The sequence below is a fragment of the Procambarus clarkii genome, chromosome 44 (genome assembly GCF_040958095.1).
Source record: "Procambarus clarkii isolate CNS0578487 chromosome 44, FALCON_Pclarkii_2.0, whole genome shotgun sequence".
NCBI classification, from domain to species: Eukaryota; Metazoa; Arthropoda; class Malacostraca; order Decapoda; family Cambaridae; genus Procambarus; species Procambarus clarkii.
The window spans coordinates 5347192-5361496 of NC_091193.1; the positions used below are offsets into that span (position 1 = coordinate 5347192).

Genomic DNA, 14305 nt, shown 5'->3' on the forward strand with positions numbered 1-14305 from the left:
AGAGTAGCTCCTTGCCAATTGTTCCGTCGTTCCTTGTAGCAGTAGTCGCTGACAGGTGTTTTCTTCTCGCCTCGTTGCTGCATCACGACACCACCATCGTCGGTACCATTGGCGTCGACATGGAGGATGAAGGGCTTATCTGACGAGGTGAGAGTGGAATTAGAAGAGGGCAAAGGAGCACGATTATTATCCTGAAAGCATTTGGGAAAATCATTAAGGATTTCGGAATTAGAAAGCGCTGACTCCTTGTCAGTGCTTTCGGGAGGAGAAGCTGGGAAGGTCTCACTGTGGATGTAGGGTTCTGTGAATGTGGAATAGTTAGTCAAGACAGTGGGAGGAGTACCATTATATTGCTTCAGGAGGTTGACGTGGCACAGCTGGGTCTTCCGCCGCCTATCTGGAGTCTCTATGACGTAAGTGTTGTTGCTTCTGCACTCTTTGACGCAGTAGGGTCCTGAAAATCGGTTTTGTAAAGGTGAACCTGGGATAGGGAAATAGGCAAGGACGAAGTCTCCCGGCTTGAATTTTCTTACTTTGCTGGTCTGGTCGTAATGAGTCTTCATTCTCACCTGGGCTTTCAATAGATTATCATGGGCAAAGCGGTGGACTCTCTCTAGAATGTGTTGAAGGTTTTGAAGAAACTGGGGCACATTCTGATGCTCACTGAAGGTGGCATCTCTGAGAGAGTCTTTGAAAGCCTTAAGGGGAGTACGGCACTTACGGCCGTAGAGCATCTCATAAGGAGATACTCCTAGGGACTCATTGGGGAGACTTCTGAAAATACACATTATTAGGTCAATCTGCTTATCCCAATCCTTTGAGGTTTCACTACAAAACTTTTTCAAGAGTGCTTTGATGGTCTGATGACTACGTTCAAGAGAACCCTGTGAAGCAGGATGATAGGGGCTGGACAATACCTGTTTGATGTTGAACTCCTCCAGTGTCCTTTTGAAGAGATCACTGGTGAAGTTGGTGCCACAGTCACTTTGAATCTCCCTGGGAAATCCGTATTGAGTGAAGATCTTCAGTAGATGTTTTATAACCGTAGCAGCCGTGATGTTCTTCACTGGAACTGCTATGGGAAATCTGGTGGTAGGACACAGGATGGTTAGGATGTAGGCGTTACCTGAACTGGTCCGAGGTAAAGGACCAACACAGTCTATTATGAGTCTGTGGAAAGGTTCCGCAGGCACCTGTATGGGAATCAGTGGTGCTCTGGGAATGGAGACGTTCGGTTTGCCTGCCATCTGACATGTATGACACTGTTTTACGTACTGTTTGACGTTATTTACCATACCTGGCCAGTAGTAGTCTTGACGAATCCCATGGTAAGTCTTGTTGAAGCCGTAGTGGGAGAATGCTCCGTGGGCCAGGTGTAGAATAGTGGGCCGCAGGCTGGTGGGAATCACAAGTTGTTCGATGTTGGCCCAATCGTCCTCCTCCTTCAGTTTACTGGGTCTATATCTGCGGTAGAGCAAGTCGTTCTCTAGGAAGAACCCAGGAATACTGTCGGGTTGAGTCTCAGCCTGGAAAAACAATGGTGTTAAAGTAAGATCTTCCCTCTGCAACTTACGGAACTCCAACTTGGTCAGATGCGGGGGGAGTTTCTGAGGGTCTTGAGGGACAGCGGTAGCAGTAGAGTCAGCTGGCTGTGGACGTGCGGCTTGTGCACGGGTGGTCACGAGAACCGGAGGAGAAACTTCATCACTCTCTTGAACCTCTGCTGGAACATACTCAAGAATAGGGTTTATTGGCACAGAGTTACACACCTGGGGTTCGTCCATGACGATCAGGTTGGTCGGTTGCAGGTCTTCTGCCAAGTCGTTGCCTAGGAGAAGTTGCACTCCAGGCATGGGAAAAGGCTTTTCCCTGACGGCGACTTGGACTTCCCCGTTCACGTAGGGACAATCCAGGTGGACTCTGGCGAGAGGGTATGGAGTGGTAGCAGTGAGGTCAGTGATGAAGACTGTTTCCCCGGTGTAGACTATGTTGGGCACAGCCGACTTCAAGATGATCGATTGTAGAGCCGCTGTGTCCCTCAAGATCTTCAATTTGAAACGTCCCTCCGGATTTGAACCGTTGGCAGAGACAGTTCCAGTATACAGGTGGTTACTGAAAAGAGAAAGATCATTAACATCAACACCAACATTCATCACAGGCTTACCGGACTTAAGAGGAGTTGGTTTGGGTCGTTGTTGGTCAGTGGTTCCCTTGTATTGAGACTTACCACACTTGTCTATGGTATGTCCATAGAGTCTACAATACTTGCAGTACAGTTGTGAACCAGCTTGATCGGGGCTCACCTTCTCGTAACTGTACCACGACTTCTTACTGGAGGATGGTTCGGGTGTCAGCCGGTGGATGAGGCTGTAAGTGTCAGCCGACTTAGCACACTTCAGGTAGTCGGTTTCTTCTTTATCTGCTAAGTAGAGGCGGACAGGAGGTGGCACACGTCTCAAGAATTCTTCAACAAGCATCAGGTTGACGAGTTCTGTAAAAGTAGAGACATGTGCTGCTTCCAGCCATTTCATGAAATACCTCCGTTTCGTGTTAGCAAACTCGAGGAAGGTAGTGGTACTTGCCTTCAGGTGGTCACGGAATTTCCTTCTATAACTTTCTGTGGAAAGTAGGTAGGCGTCCAACACTGCTTGTTTCAGAGTGTAGTAGTCATTCTCAGACGCCAAAGTACTGAGTGTGACTGCAGCTCTACCTGTAAGATGGACTCTGAGAAGTGTGGCCCATTGGTCGACAGGCCAACTGAGTTGATTAGCAAGGGTTTCAAAGGTGGTGAAAAACACATCAACTTCTGCTTCTACAAAGGATGGCATTAACTTACTTGCATGTGATATATTAAAACTGACGGGAAGATTGGCAGTAGCTTGCTGGCGTTGAGTGAAGTGTGAAGTTTCCAAGGCGATTTCGCGTTGACGACACTCTAGAGCCAGAGTCGCTTGTTGCTTGTCATGTTCGCGTTGTATTTCCAACTCGCGTTGTTTGGTTTCAAGCTGTACTCGTTCACGTTCACGGAGTAATGCGACCTCACGTTCGTGTTCTTCTCTCCTCAAAGCAGCTTCGCGTTCTTGTTCGTCTCTCCTCAAAGCGGCTTCGCGTTCTTGTTCTTCCCTTCGTATGGCAGCTTCGCGTTCGTGTTCTTCCCTTCGTATGGCAGCATCTCGTTCTTGTTGTTCGAGGGCTTCCCTTTGCTGCTCACGTTCAATCTTGGCCAGCTCTAGTTTGAGTTTCATCGTTGCCAAGTCAGTTTTATCTGCAATATAGTAAGTTTCATGAGTTTCAGAGTCTATCTTACCTTGCTCTAAATAGTAATCCAGCAACAGGTTGTGTAGGTCATTTTTGTTGGCTTGGTAGGGAACTTCTAGTTGATACTCATGTGCAAGAGTTTGTAATTCAGTCCTCTTGGCACGACTTAAAGTCCCTATTTCACCTGCTGGATTTGCACGGAAAGTTTGGAGACGAAACATGGTGAAATTAGCAAATAAAGGTACACGAATATTCAATAGTGAAATGTCAGAAACAGGACAACGTGGCAACTGGTACCTATCCTGTGTGATCTTTAACAATTTAACGTTAAGTGAAAGATATTAAATGATTAAATTAAATCAAGGGCGCAGGAAATCTTGTACCCGGTACTCATGTAAGAGAATAAGGGCAAGAAAATCCTACTAACAAATGAAACAGTTTCGAAAACAAATGAAACAGTTAAATGCTTCAAAAGTAAAATTGGTAGTCCAAGGATGTAGGCATACCTTGCCAAGTCTCTATAGGACATAAAGCAAGTTTTTCCCACTGAATTTAATATGATACTTACAGAATTAGCGAACTTTTGTGCTCTGAAAAAATAAGCTAATTCCCTACCGTTGTATGTATCATCATCTCTGACTGACGTGTAGGGGTGCGAGGTGTCAACTGGTGACGAGAACTGCTGCTGAGGTCCCAATTCAGCAACTAAAGTTCGAGCTAGAGGAACTATGGCCCTCTTTGTCCTCCTACAGTCAGATTGCAGAAGATTGGGTACTCTTGACCCGGGGCAGACCACAGTACCAGGGTACCAATATGATGATCTGTCAGAATGAGAAATATTCAAGGGACATAGATGGTAAACACGAGTAATAACACGGAGGGAGAGATGACCAATTAAGAGTATGACTGCGGCCTACAGTCACCACGTAATCCAAAGTTGTCTCACCTTCACTATATGTTACTCTCGTAATGCACAATACACCGCACCTTATAAAAAATGAAATTGAATGAAAAATAGTAAAGCTACGTTAACAAAGTTAAATACGCTTACCATAAATTACCACTTGGCACCAGTACCTGAGTGAAGCTCCTAGGACAGGCCCCCATATAACTTGTGACGGTAACGCGTTGTGTTCGGCTGTTTAAGGCTAGGGGTATGGCCTCGTCACATAGTTATAAAAAAAAATAGAAAAAACTGGAACTTCGTCTGTGGTAAGGTAAGGAGAAGACACACAAAACACAAGTAAACTTTAACAATGAAATTTTAATTACGTTAATTAAATCAAAACATGAATAAAATGCACAAACAAATTCTTATAATAAAATCAATCAAAATAATAAGAATAATTAGATGACACAATGAAAAGTTACGTTAAGGCAAAATAACAAGAAGTGCAATACAAAAGTAAATGGGAGGGTGCTGGAATATTGGCTTTAAGCCACCACTTCTCTCAGTACACGCTAGCGTCTAGCTGGGAGGAGTGGTGACAACGAGAGCACTGAACATTCTGAGGTAGGAGGTTGGGGCGACCCCAGACATCAAGTAGTATGGGGGGGCGAGTGCAGGTGCAGCCAGACCGGCGACCAATCAGCGGAGCCGGTAGCGATCAACATGTAGTTTGGTGGTTTGAGTCCGAACAGGTGGCTGGCTGCATACGTTTGCTCACCCTGGCAAGCCTTGCTGGTGTTGTTGTTTCTGTTGGACATGTCTTCCATAGTCGTTTTATATAACCACAACGACGTAATTGTGGAGGGAAGAGCAGGCTCAATCTCTTGAAGGAGATTATCGTCACAATATATATATATAATATATATATATACTGTATATAATATATATATATATATATATATATATATATATATAATATATATATACTGTATATAATATATATATATATATATATATATATATATATATATATATATATGTCGTACCTAGTAGCCAGAACGCACTTCTCAGCCTACTATGCAAGGCCCGATTTGCCTAATAAGCCAAGTTTTCATGAATTAATTGTTTTTCGACTACCTAACCTACCTAACCTAACCTAACCTAACTTTTTCGGCTACCTAACCTAACCTAACCTATAAAGATAGGTTAGGTTAGGTTAGGTAGGGATGGTTAGGTTCGGTCATATATCTACGTTAATTTTAACTCCAATAAAAAAAAATTGACCTCATACATAATGAAATGGGTAGCTTTATCATTTCATAAGAAAAAAATTAGAGAAAATAAATTAATTCAGGAAAACTTGGCTTATTAGGCAAATTGGGCCTTGCATAGTAGGCCAAAAACTGCGTTCTGGCTACTAGGTACGACATATATATATATATATATATATATATATATATATATATATATATATATATATATAATGCAAAACTTGCCTAAACACGCAAGTGAAGTTTTACAACTTTAGAACACTTTCCCACCAGGAGACTCGAACCATTGCCAGCACAGAAGCCTCAGAGCAACTGGCATAACAGGTACGTCTTTAACCCACTGCACCAAACTCAGACACTTACAAGAGATGGTAATTTTGGGGTATTTAAACCCCCCAAGGATCACTACCTCCCAAAGGCAACTAGAGCTAGTGAGGGGTTACTCATGTTCTTTCATCAAGTCCCTGTTAATATGGGAGAACACTGTGTCTATGCTGTGCATTAAGCATAGACACAGTATTCTCCCACTAGTACGCACAGCGTTTCAGGCAGGTCCTTAATCTAACAGATAATATCAAGTAGATAATTTCTAGCAAAATTTATAAAATGTTAACAGGTACATTGTAAGAAAATTCGACAAAGATTAGTAGGCACATTAGAGCACATTGATAGCTTTGATTGATAGCATTGATAGCTTGATTGATAACTTGACAAAAATTAGCAGGCACATTAAAACACATTGATAGTACATAAGATGATATCAATGATTACAATGGTAAAGTTGTATGGCTTAGGCACATATATTGGGGGATTGGGTAGCACTGGATACAGTGTGAGTTTAAACCACCAGGTGGGAACTATGAAGATGAAATTGGTACTTTTTGGTTTTGTTTTTGAATAAGGCAAAAGTTGGACAGCTTTTCAATTCGTTAGGGAGTGAGTTCCATAGACTTGGTCCCTTTATTTGCATAGAGTATTAACACAGATTAAGCTTGACTCTGGGGATATCAGAGATATTTATTTCTGTTATGGTGATTATGGGTCCTATTATTACCATTAAATTTTACCCCAGCATGAGTACCCAAAAAAAATTATTATGTCACTTGCTTAAAAAAAAAATGAAAAAATTTGGGGGTAAATAACAAAAATGGAAAATTTTGGTTCTGGAAAGAACTAATCTTGATTTTTTAGGGTTGCATGTACTGCATTCTTTGTCATCATTATATTTTAAGTATTGGAATATATACCTCAATTATTTTCATAGTACTGTTTCTGTCTTTCAGAATTTGGCAATACAAAAGGAGATCTTTGATGTACTCTGCCAGCTTGTCTCTATAAACGAGAGCCAGGTAAATCTTTTATTTATAGTGTTCCACAATCATTATTTAGCGAGTGTTCATAGCTGAAAATTATTGCTTCTTATCTTTCCCCACAGACCAGTCAGGTCACACACCTACATCCACGGCCCCCAGAGCCCGACCCTGTTCTGGTGGGCGGGAAATTTCTACCTGGAGTGAGAAAATGCCTGAGAACATCTAGACAGGCTATCACCCATAATTCACAAATATAGAAATTGCCCAATAAATGTTCATCCTACCCTAATTTTATCTAAAAGTAGCTTTTGGCCATCTGATAAATTTATATGGGTGTACATATGACTTGAAAGCAGGAAGAGGCATGTTAAAACAATGGCATTTATATTACCAGTGAATAACTCTACTCCCATATGGAATTGCGTAACGAATGACTACGCTAGTGAGTTTAATCCTCCGGGTTCATTCTTCTCTTCATGAGTTGTTCGTTAAATAAAACTTTTATTAGACAAAGCTGGGAAAGCTGTGCCATGATCATCTCTGGCCAGCTTCATGAGTGTTTTTACCCATATTGTGGAACAGGTTGAAAGCTGCAAGTGGTGTCTCAGGATACATGAAAGTATAGTACAGTATAGGGAATTTGAAAAGTAACTAAAATATAAGAAATCAGTAAAAGTGAGTGAAAAATTAGGCTTGATAAATTGGAAAATTCAAAACAGAAGTAAGCCAACAACAAAAATGGCCACCACCACAGCCATCTTATATCTGTTGGACAGCACACCAACAGATGAGAGAGTTGCCGATGGTCGCCCATCTTGGCGCGAGGGTTGAACACTCCCGGCTGGGCATTCTTTCCTCACTTCATCAGGAGCTCATCGTTGAATTCAACTGGCCTCTTTGGGCCAGTGTGTGCTCGCTTCAGTTACACTGGGGGCTCTCACAGTACCGGCAAAGGCCAGAGCCTTCCCTAATAAACGCCTCCCAGAGTGGGGGGCTGCATGGATGTTGATGGCAGGTCCCAGAGAGGCAAACATCTGTTGGAGAATGACCCAGAAAACACTGCCATGGAGTGAGATGCTGAGAGGATGTCATTGCCTTCAGAAGACCTTACCACAAACCCATGCTACCATGGTAATGTTACTATCTGACATTACCATGTTGGGGGATTGGTCTGTCAGGTGATGACAGATATTGACGCAGGAGGAGTCTCGGACCCGGTATGGGAAGATTGGGCCAATTGACCAGAGTGTTGAAGTGGATGACTTCCAGGCCACTCTGCAGTTGTTAGGGGTGCATTGGCGGGATTACCTAAAGTTACCAGGATTCGTGGAGCATCAGGGTCGACATCCATGGTTCGTGTTAAGTTCGATGGACTCCTCCCTGACCAGTTGGTGCTACACAGGACCCTGTATCAGGTCCAGCTCTACAACTTTCCTGTGTTACAATGCTATGGCTGCCATCTATTGGGCCGCAGTCGCCTCACCTGCTGTAAGGCAGCACGCTGTGTAAACTGCGGTAACACAGGTCATAAACAAAATAGAGAATAGCCTTGATAATTTGGAGAACCCATTACCTGATATTAACTTCCTAGGTGACTTCAACTTGCCTAGTCTCAGATGGAGAACAGCAAACAATAATATTATACCAGGAAATCTATCGGGATCTAACCAACCACAGATTAGAGAACTACTAGTATTGTACTTAGATTCCGTGACAAATTTTCACTCAACCAACAGATATCAGAGCCAACTAGAAATGAAAATACTCTAGATTTAGTCTTTACGAACAATGAAGACATAATTAGGGACATTACGATATCAGATACCAAATACTCAGATCACAAGCTCATTGAAGTGCAAACGACCATCAATACTTAGAATAGACCTAAAACGTTGATCAAGCGAGAGAGGTTATTCAGTAAATTCAATTTTAATAATAAAAGGTGACTGGGAGAAAATAAACAGGGGAACTTACAAACATTCCATGGGAAACTGTTCTAAGTAATACAAATCCTACAGAAGGAATTGAAAAGCTGACTTCGGAAGTGTATCCAGTCTGTCTGAAACATATTCCTTTGAGGAAAGCCAGAAAAAGGTCCAATGTAGAAAGAGAATGCAGACGACACTATAAAAGAAGGAAAAAAATAACAGAAATGCTTAAGCAGACACGACTTTCCCGTCAAAGAAGCAATAATTTAAATAGGGAGATTGAAAAAATCGAGCGGAAATTGAAACACTCATATCAAACTGAAGAAAGGCAGTTAGAACAGAAAGCATTTCAGTAAATATAGAAAAATCCAAAATACTTCTTCACAGATGCGAAATCAAAAGCAAAAACCACTGCCAGTATTGGACCTATTCATACAAGAGAAGGTTCATACATGGTGGTTCATACATTTCTTACAAAGAAATTAGTGAAATCCTAAAAAAGCAGTATGAGGACATGTTTAGCACTCCAATAAACATGAAAGTGAAAGATCCAGACAATTTCTTTATGCGTGATATCCAAACCCCTGTAAATATTACTGATATCAACATGATCATACTAGATTTTGAAAGAGAAATTGAAAACAGGCCCATGCACTCGGCCCCAGGTCCAGACTCATGGAATTCAATATTTACAAAGAAATGCAAGGTGCCAGTAGCACAGGCACTCAGTATAGTGTGGAGGAAGAGCTTGGACACAGGAACATACCAGATGCACTTAAAGTAGCAGACATAGCCCCCTCTACACAAGGGAGGGAGCAAAGCATTGGCAAAGAATTATAGACCAGTTGCACTAATGTCCCACATAATAAAAGTATTTGAGAGAGTGATTAGGAGTCAGGTCACCAATTTCATGGAGACCAGTGACCTTAACAACCCAGGCCAACATGGATTTCGAGCGGGAAGATCATGCCTCTCACAGCTACTTGATCACTATGACAAAGTCACTGAGGCATTAGAAGAAAAACAAAATGCTGATGTATTATACAGGGACTTTTCAAAGGCTTTCGATAAATGTGACCATGGAGTGATAGCACACAAAATGAGGTCAATGGGAATAACCGGTAAAGTAAGACGCTGGATACTCGGTTTTCTGTCAAACAGGACTCAACGAGTAACAATCATATAAAATCAAGTCAAAGCACAGTTAAAAGCTCTGTACCTCAGGGTACAGTCCTTGCACCACTGCTTTTCCCTATTCTCATATCAGATATAGATAAAAATACAAGTCACAGCTTCGTATCATCCTTTGCAGATGACACAAAAATCAGCATGAAAATTACCTTGGCTGAAGACAATGAAAAACTTCAAGCAGATATTAATAAATTTTCGACTGGGCAAGAGAAAATAACATGATGTTTAACAGTGATAAATTCTAGGTACTCAGGTATGATAAAAATGAGGACATAAAGGGTACAAAACATAATTAAATGTGCCCATAGTAGGAAAGCAGCATGTAAAGGATTTGGGAATAATGATGTTGACGACCTAACGTTTAGGGAGCATAACCAAGCAAATATTGCGTCAGCCAGAAAAATGATTAGATGGATTACAAAAACTTTCAAATCCAGGGATCCCATCACAATGGTTGTACTATTCAAATCACTTGTACTGTCCCGTCTCAAGTACTGCTCAGTACTCACTTCCCCCTTCAGAGCAGGAGAGATTGCTGAAATAGAGGGAATTCAGAGAACTTATACGGCATACATAGATGCAATAAAGCACCTAAATTATTGGGATCGTCTCAAAGCTCTCCAAATGTACTCACTAGAAAAATGATGAGAGAGATATCAAATAATATATGCGTGGAAGATACTGGAGGGCCAAGTACCAAATCTACACAGTAAAATAACAACATACTGGAGTGAACGATATGGAAAAATGCAGAATAGAACCAGTGAAGAGCAGGGGTGCCATAGGCACAATCTGAGAACACTGTATAAACATCAGAGGTCCATGGTTGTTCAACACCTTCCCAGCGCGCATAAGAAATATTGCCGGAACAACCGTGGACATCTTCAAGAGGAAACTAGATTGTTTCCTCCAAGGAGTGCTGGACCAACCAGGCTGTGGTGGGTATGTGAGCCTGCGGGCCGCTCCAAGCAAGAGCCTAGTGGACCAAACTCTCACAAGTCAAACCTGGCCTCGGGCCGGGCTTGGGGAGTAGAAGAACTCCCAGAACCCCATCAACCAGGTAACCAGGTATGCAGATAGAGATAATGGTGGGTGCTCTGCCACACCTCACTGCCTCTTGTGCCATGGCCCTCACAAGGTCATGTTCAAGACTTGCCTGGTATACCTTGAGGCCTTCCAGTTAGACATCATTCATAAAGCAGTGGGAACCCTTCGACAAGAGTTGTTCGAGAGATTGCTATCTCTATTTAGTAATAGATCACCCTCAATCAGCCTACCATTTCTTCTTGCCTCCTGTTTCCCTGTCACCCTCAATCAGCCTACCATTTCTTCTTGCCTCCTATTTCCCTCTGGTCTGGTGTCTCTTAAGGTAAGGTCTAGCAGACACTCTTACCTATCCTGGACACATGCCTCATATGCCCAGGCTGCTAATCAATTTTCCCTCCTGGTAATATTGACGAAACCTCCACCATGGATACAGACATTATCGCTCAGTCCTGGCCAGAGCCTGACACTCATCTCCCTCCCGACTCGCTCCAGAGAACCCAGCACCGACGTCGTCAATACACCCATCAATCGGGAAGTTCTTCTCCATTGGATAGTCCTGATGATCCTCTGGTCCCTCAGGTGCCTTCCCAGGGGATTTTGACACCAGTAGAACATGAGGCCCAGAGTGAAGCACCCTCCAGTCGCAGGCCCTGGCAAGAGGGTTCGTGAGCCGATTGATGGTTCCATCAGGCAGAGAGAAACTCTGCTCAACAGCCTTTGGACTGGCTGTCATTGATACCCCACATTTTGCTTACTTTGTATTAGGGGGTTTTATGGCCTTTTCTCGTTTGGAGGTGTCTGTTCACAGCTGGTGAGAAAGTTAGTTGTTGTATTTCAAGGATAATGATGCTCCATCCTGAGAATACTGTGGTGTTTTGGAATGCCCATTCCCTTTTTAAAAAGACGCAGTTCCTTCGCAATTTTCTCGCCAGCTCACCATCTTTGGTCGTGGGACTCTGTGAAACTTGCTTTACTGACAATCTTTCCTTCATGGTACCAGGGTATTCGGTCTACAGATAGGACTGACCAGTGCAGTGTGGAGCGGCGCTTGCCCTCTTGGTAAGGGACTCCATTCCGAGTTCCTTGCTCTGGATTCACTCTTTTTCAGGTGGGTATCTGGAGTTCATGGCAGTTAAGGTGGCTCTCCCTCCTTTGGAGTACTGTATAACCCGTATCTATGGGTAATGGCAAGGGAGCTAGAACACTATTTTGGCCAGATCACAGACTCATCAAGCTTTGCTGGACTTTGCCCGGTACTCATCATGGCAACCGATGCTACCGAATCACCTCCACAACATGGCCAGTTGAGCCCATTTCAGTTTCTCTTAAATTCCCCCAGACCTCTCCTTACTGACACGGCCAGGTTTGGGAACCCAGATAGACCTGCTCAATGAGCATACTGTCATGCTCAGTCTCTGCATTGGGAGAGGCCCATTTATGATGATGCAGATATGGACCGGGCTGTATCTGGGTAGTCTCCTGCCCGTTATCATTTCATTCGGGGGTACTGTTTGTTCTGCTCTGACTGCGCGGAGATCCAAATGGAGATCCAAGTGGATCTTCCTGGAAAAGAGGTTGCTTAGCTATGAAGCGGATGACTGGTCTACTCTTCCCCCGGTTACGGGGTATCTGCATGGGTCAGTGAATTCTCTCTCAGATTCTCCCTTTAGTATAGGCTCTGCACTTCAAGAGAATGAGTTGCCAGATTTCCACCTAGTCCTGCCATAGGACACCGTGCTGGATGCCTGAATGCTGGCAGGCAGGGCTTGACTGGTGCCACGCATGGAATTCATGGCGATGCCGTCCCGTTTCAATGCAATGGCAGGCTTTCCACAGGGTGGATACCAAGTATAGGCGGGTAGTTCTCCTTGCCAATCCTGGGTTGATTAATGTGCCTCCTTCCAATTTGACTCCTCTGCGGGAGCCTGTGCCTTTATTCGCAAGATGACAGAGATGAACTCCTGTCCTTCCATCCTGCTCAGACCCCTCACTGGTAATGGGAGCCTGGGAAAAGTTCATGGCTGACCACTTTGAGAATGTTTACCATTCCCCACTCTTTCCTTTTTACAGGTTGGGTTACATAGGTTGGAACACCCGACAGGATGTAAGCCTAGTCGGGACCTGGACCATTCATTTACATTTGTTGAGCTCGAGTAGGCCCTGTCACTCTCTAGGATGGGCATTATGCCAGGGATAGAGAGCATCCCGTATGAATTCATTCCAGGAGTGCCCAGGATCCTGTGGTCACACCTTCACTTCTACAACACTTGCTGTTCTCTGGTGTCTTCCCTGACCCATGGAAACATACCATTCTTCTACCATTTCCCAAGTCTGGGAGGGATCCGTCTGTCCCAAGTTCCTATTGGCCCATAAGTCTGCTTCCATGTCTCGGAAAATTGGCGGAACACCTTGTCCTCAGGGAAAAAAAAATCTCAGATTTTTTACCTGAAGGTATCAGTGGATTTCGGCCGGGCTCGAAATGAGCTCTCGAATGAGCTCTCCCCTGCTCATTTATGCCTGGTGGAGAACTGTTTGCAATCTTGCTGGCCTTACAACTCCATTACAGCCCTGCATCTGATATCATCTTGGTGTCCGCAAGGATATTATCGTACTGTGTCACAGATCTGTGTAGAAGCTGTTGTACTTTGTTATTCCAGGTTGGTCGATCTCTCTCCAATGGGTTCCGTCACATTCTGGCATTAATGGCAATGAGGTAGCTGACACAGCAGTAAGGAAGATGCATGATATCCAGGACTTTATAAATGTGCCTCTGGACCTTACCAAAACTCCTGCAGCTCCGGGCTGTTTACCTCGCGAGTTGGGAGGCAGTTATGGCGCTAGCCCTTAGGTCCTCTTCTCTGGCAAGTCTCTGGGAGAGCTCCTTCTCGTGTCCATGGGCTCGTCACCATTCTCAATTCCTCGACATGGCCAGCATTCTTCTCCGGATACCTGCCTGGCTGCACACCTCCATCGTTTACGATTGGTAGATTCCCCATACTGCCAGTGGTGTCCGACCCAGGAGGATACAGTGGAACACCTCCACTGCCCATGATTTCATAGCTCAGACTACAGAGTGTCGTTTGTAGGCTGAATATTTCCCGCCTTACGATTCGCTTTCTCCTTGATGCAGCAAGTGCGAGAGATGAAGACGTCTGTTATGACATCCTCTGCCATACTTTCCGCTTCATTCATCATGTCCGTGGCCTGAAGAAACTGTAGGGATTCCATCTCTCTACTATTTCCTGGTATCGAGCAGCCGAGGTGCATTCGATCCCTCGATCGTTGTTGCCCCTCAGCCAACAGCAACATACCAACAGATGAATGTTTCAAAGGGCTTTCATCACAAGATATAATGAAAGAAGGTTTTCTTGTCAAGGTTAGTGAGTACTGTATTGAGGACTTGCTAAA

At 43.7% G+C, this 14305-nt stretch overlaps 1 protein-coding gene across 1 annotated transcript in view; it reads left to right on the plus strand.

Annotated features, from left to right (window-relative positions):
* The window catches only part of LOC123745437 (uncharacterized), a 350652-nt gene that overhangs the window by 73714 nt on the left and 262633 nt on the right, over positions 1-14305 (plus strand). Inside the window, exon 3 of the mRNA XM_069300596.1 lies at positions 6702-6767. Within this exon, the coding sequence (XP_069156697.1) occupies positions 6702-6767 (66 nt within the window). The remainder of the gene's footprint in view (positions 1-6701; positions 6768-14305) is intronic.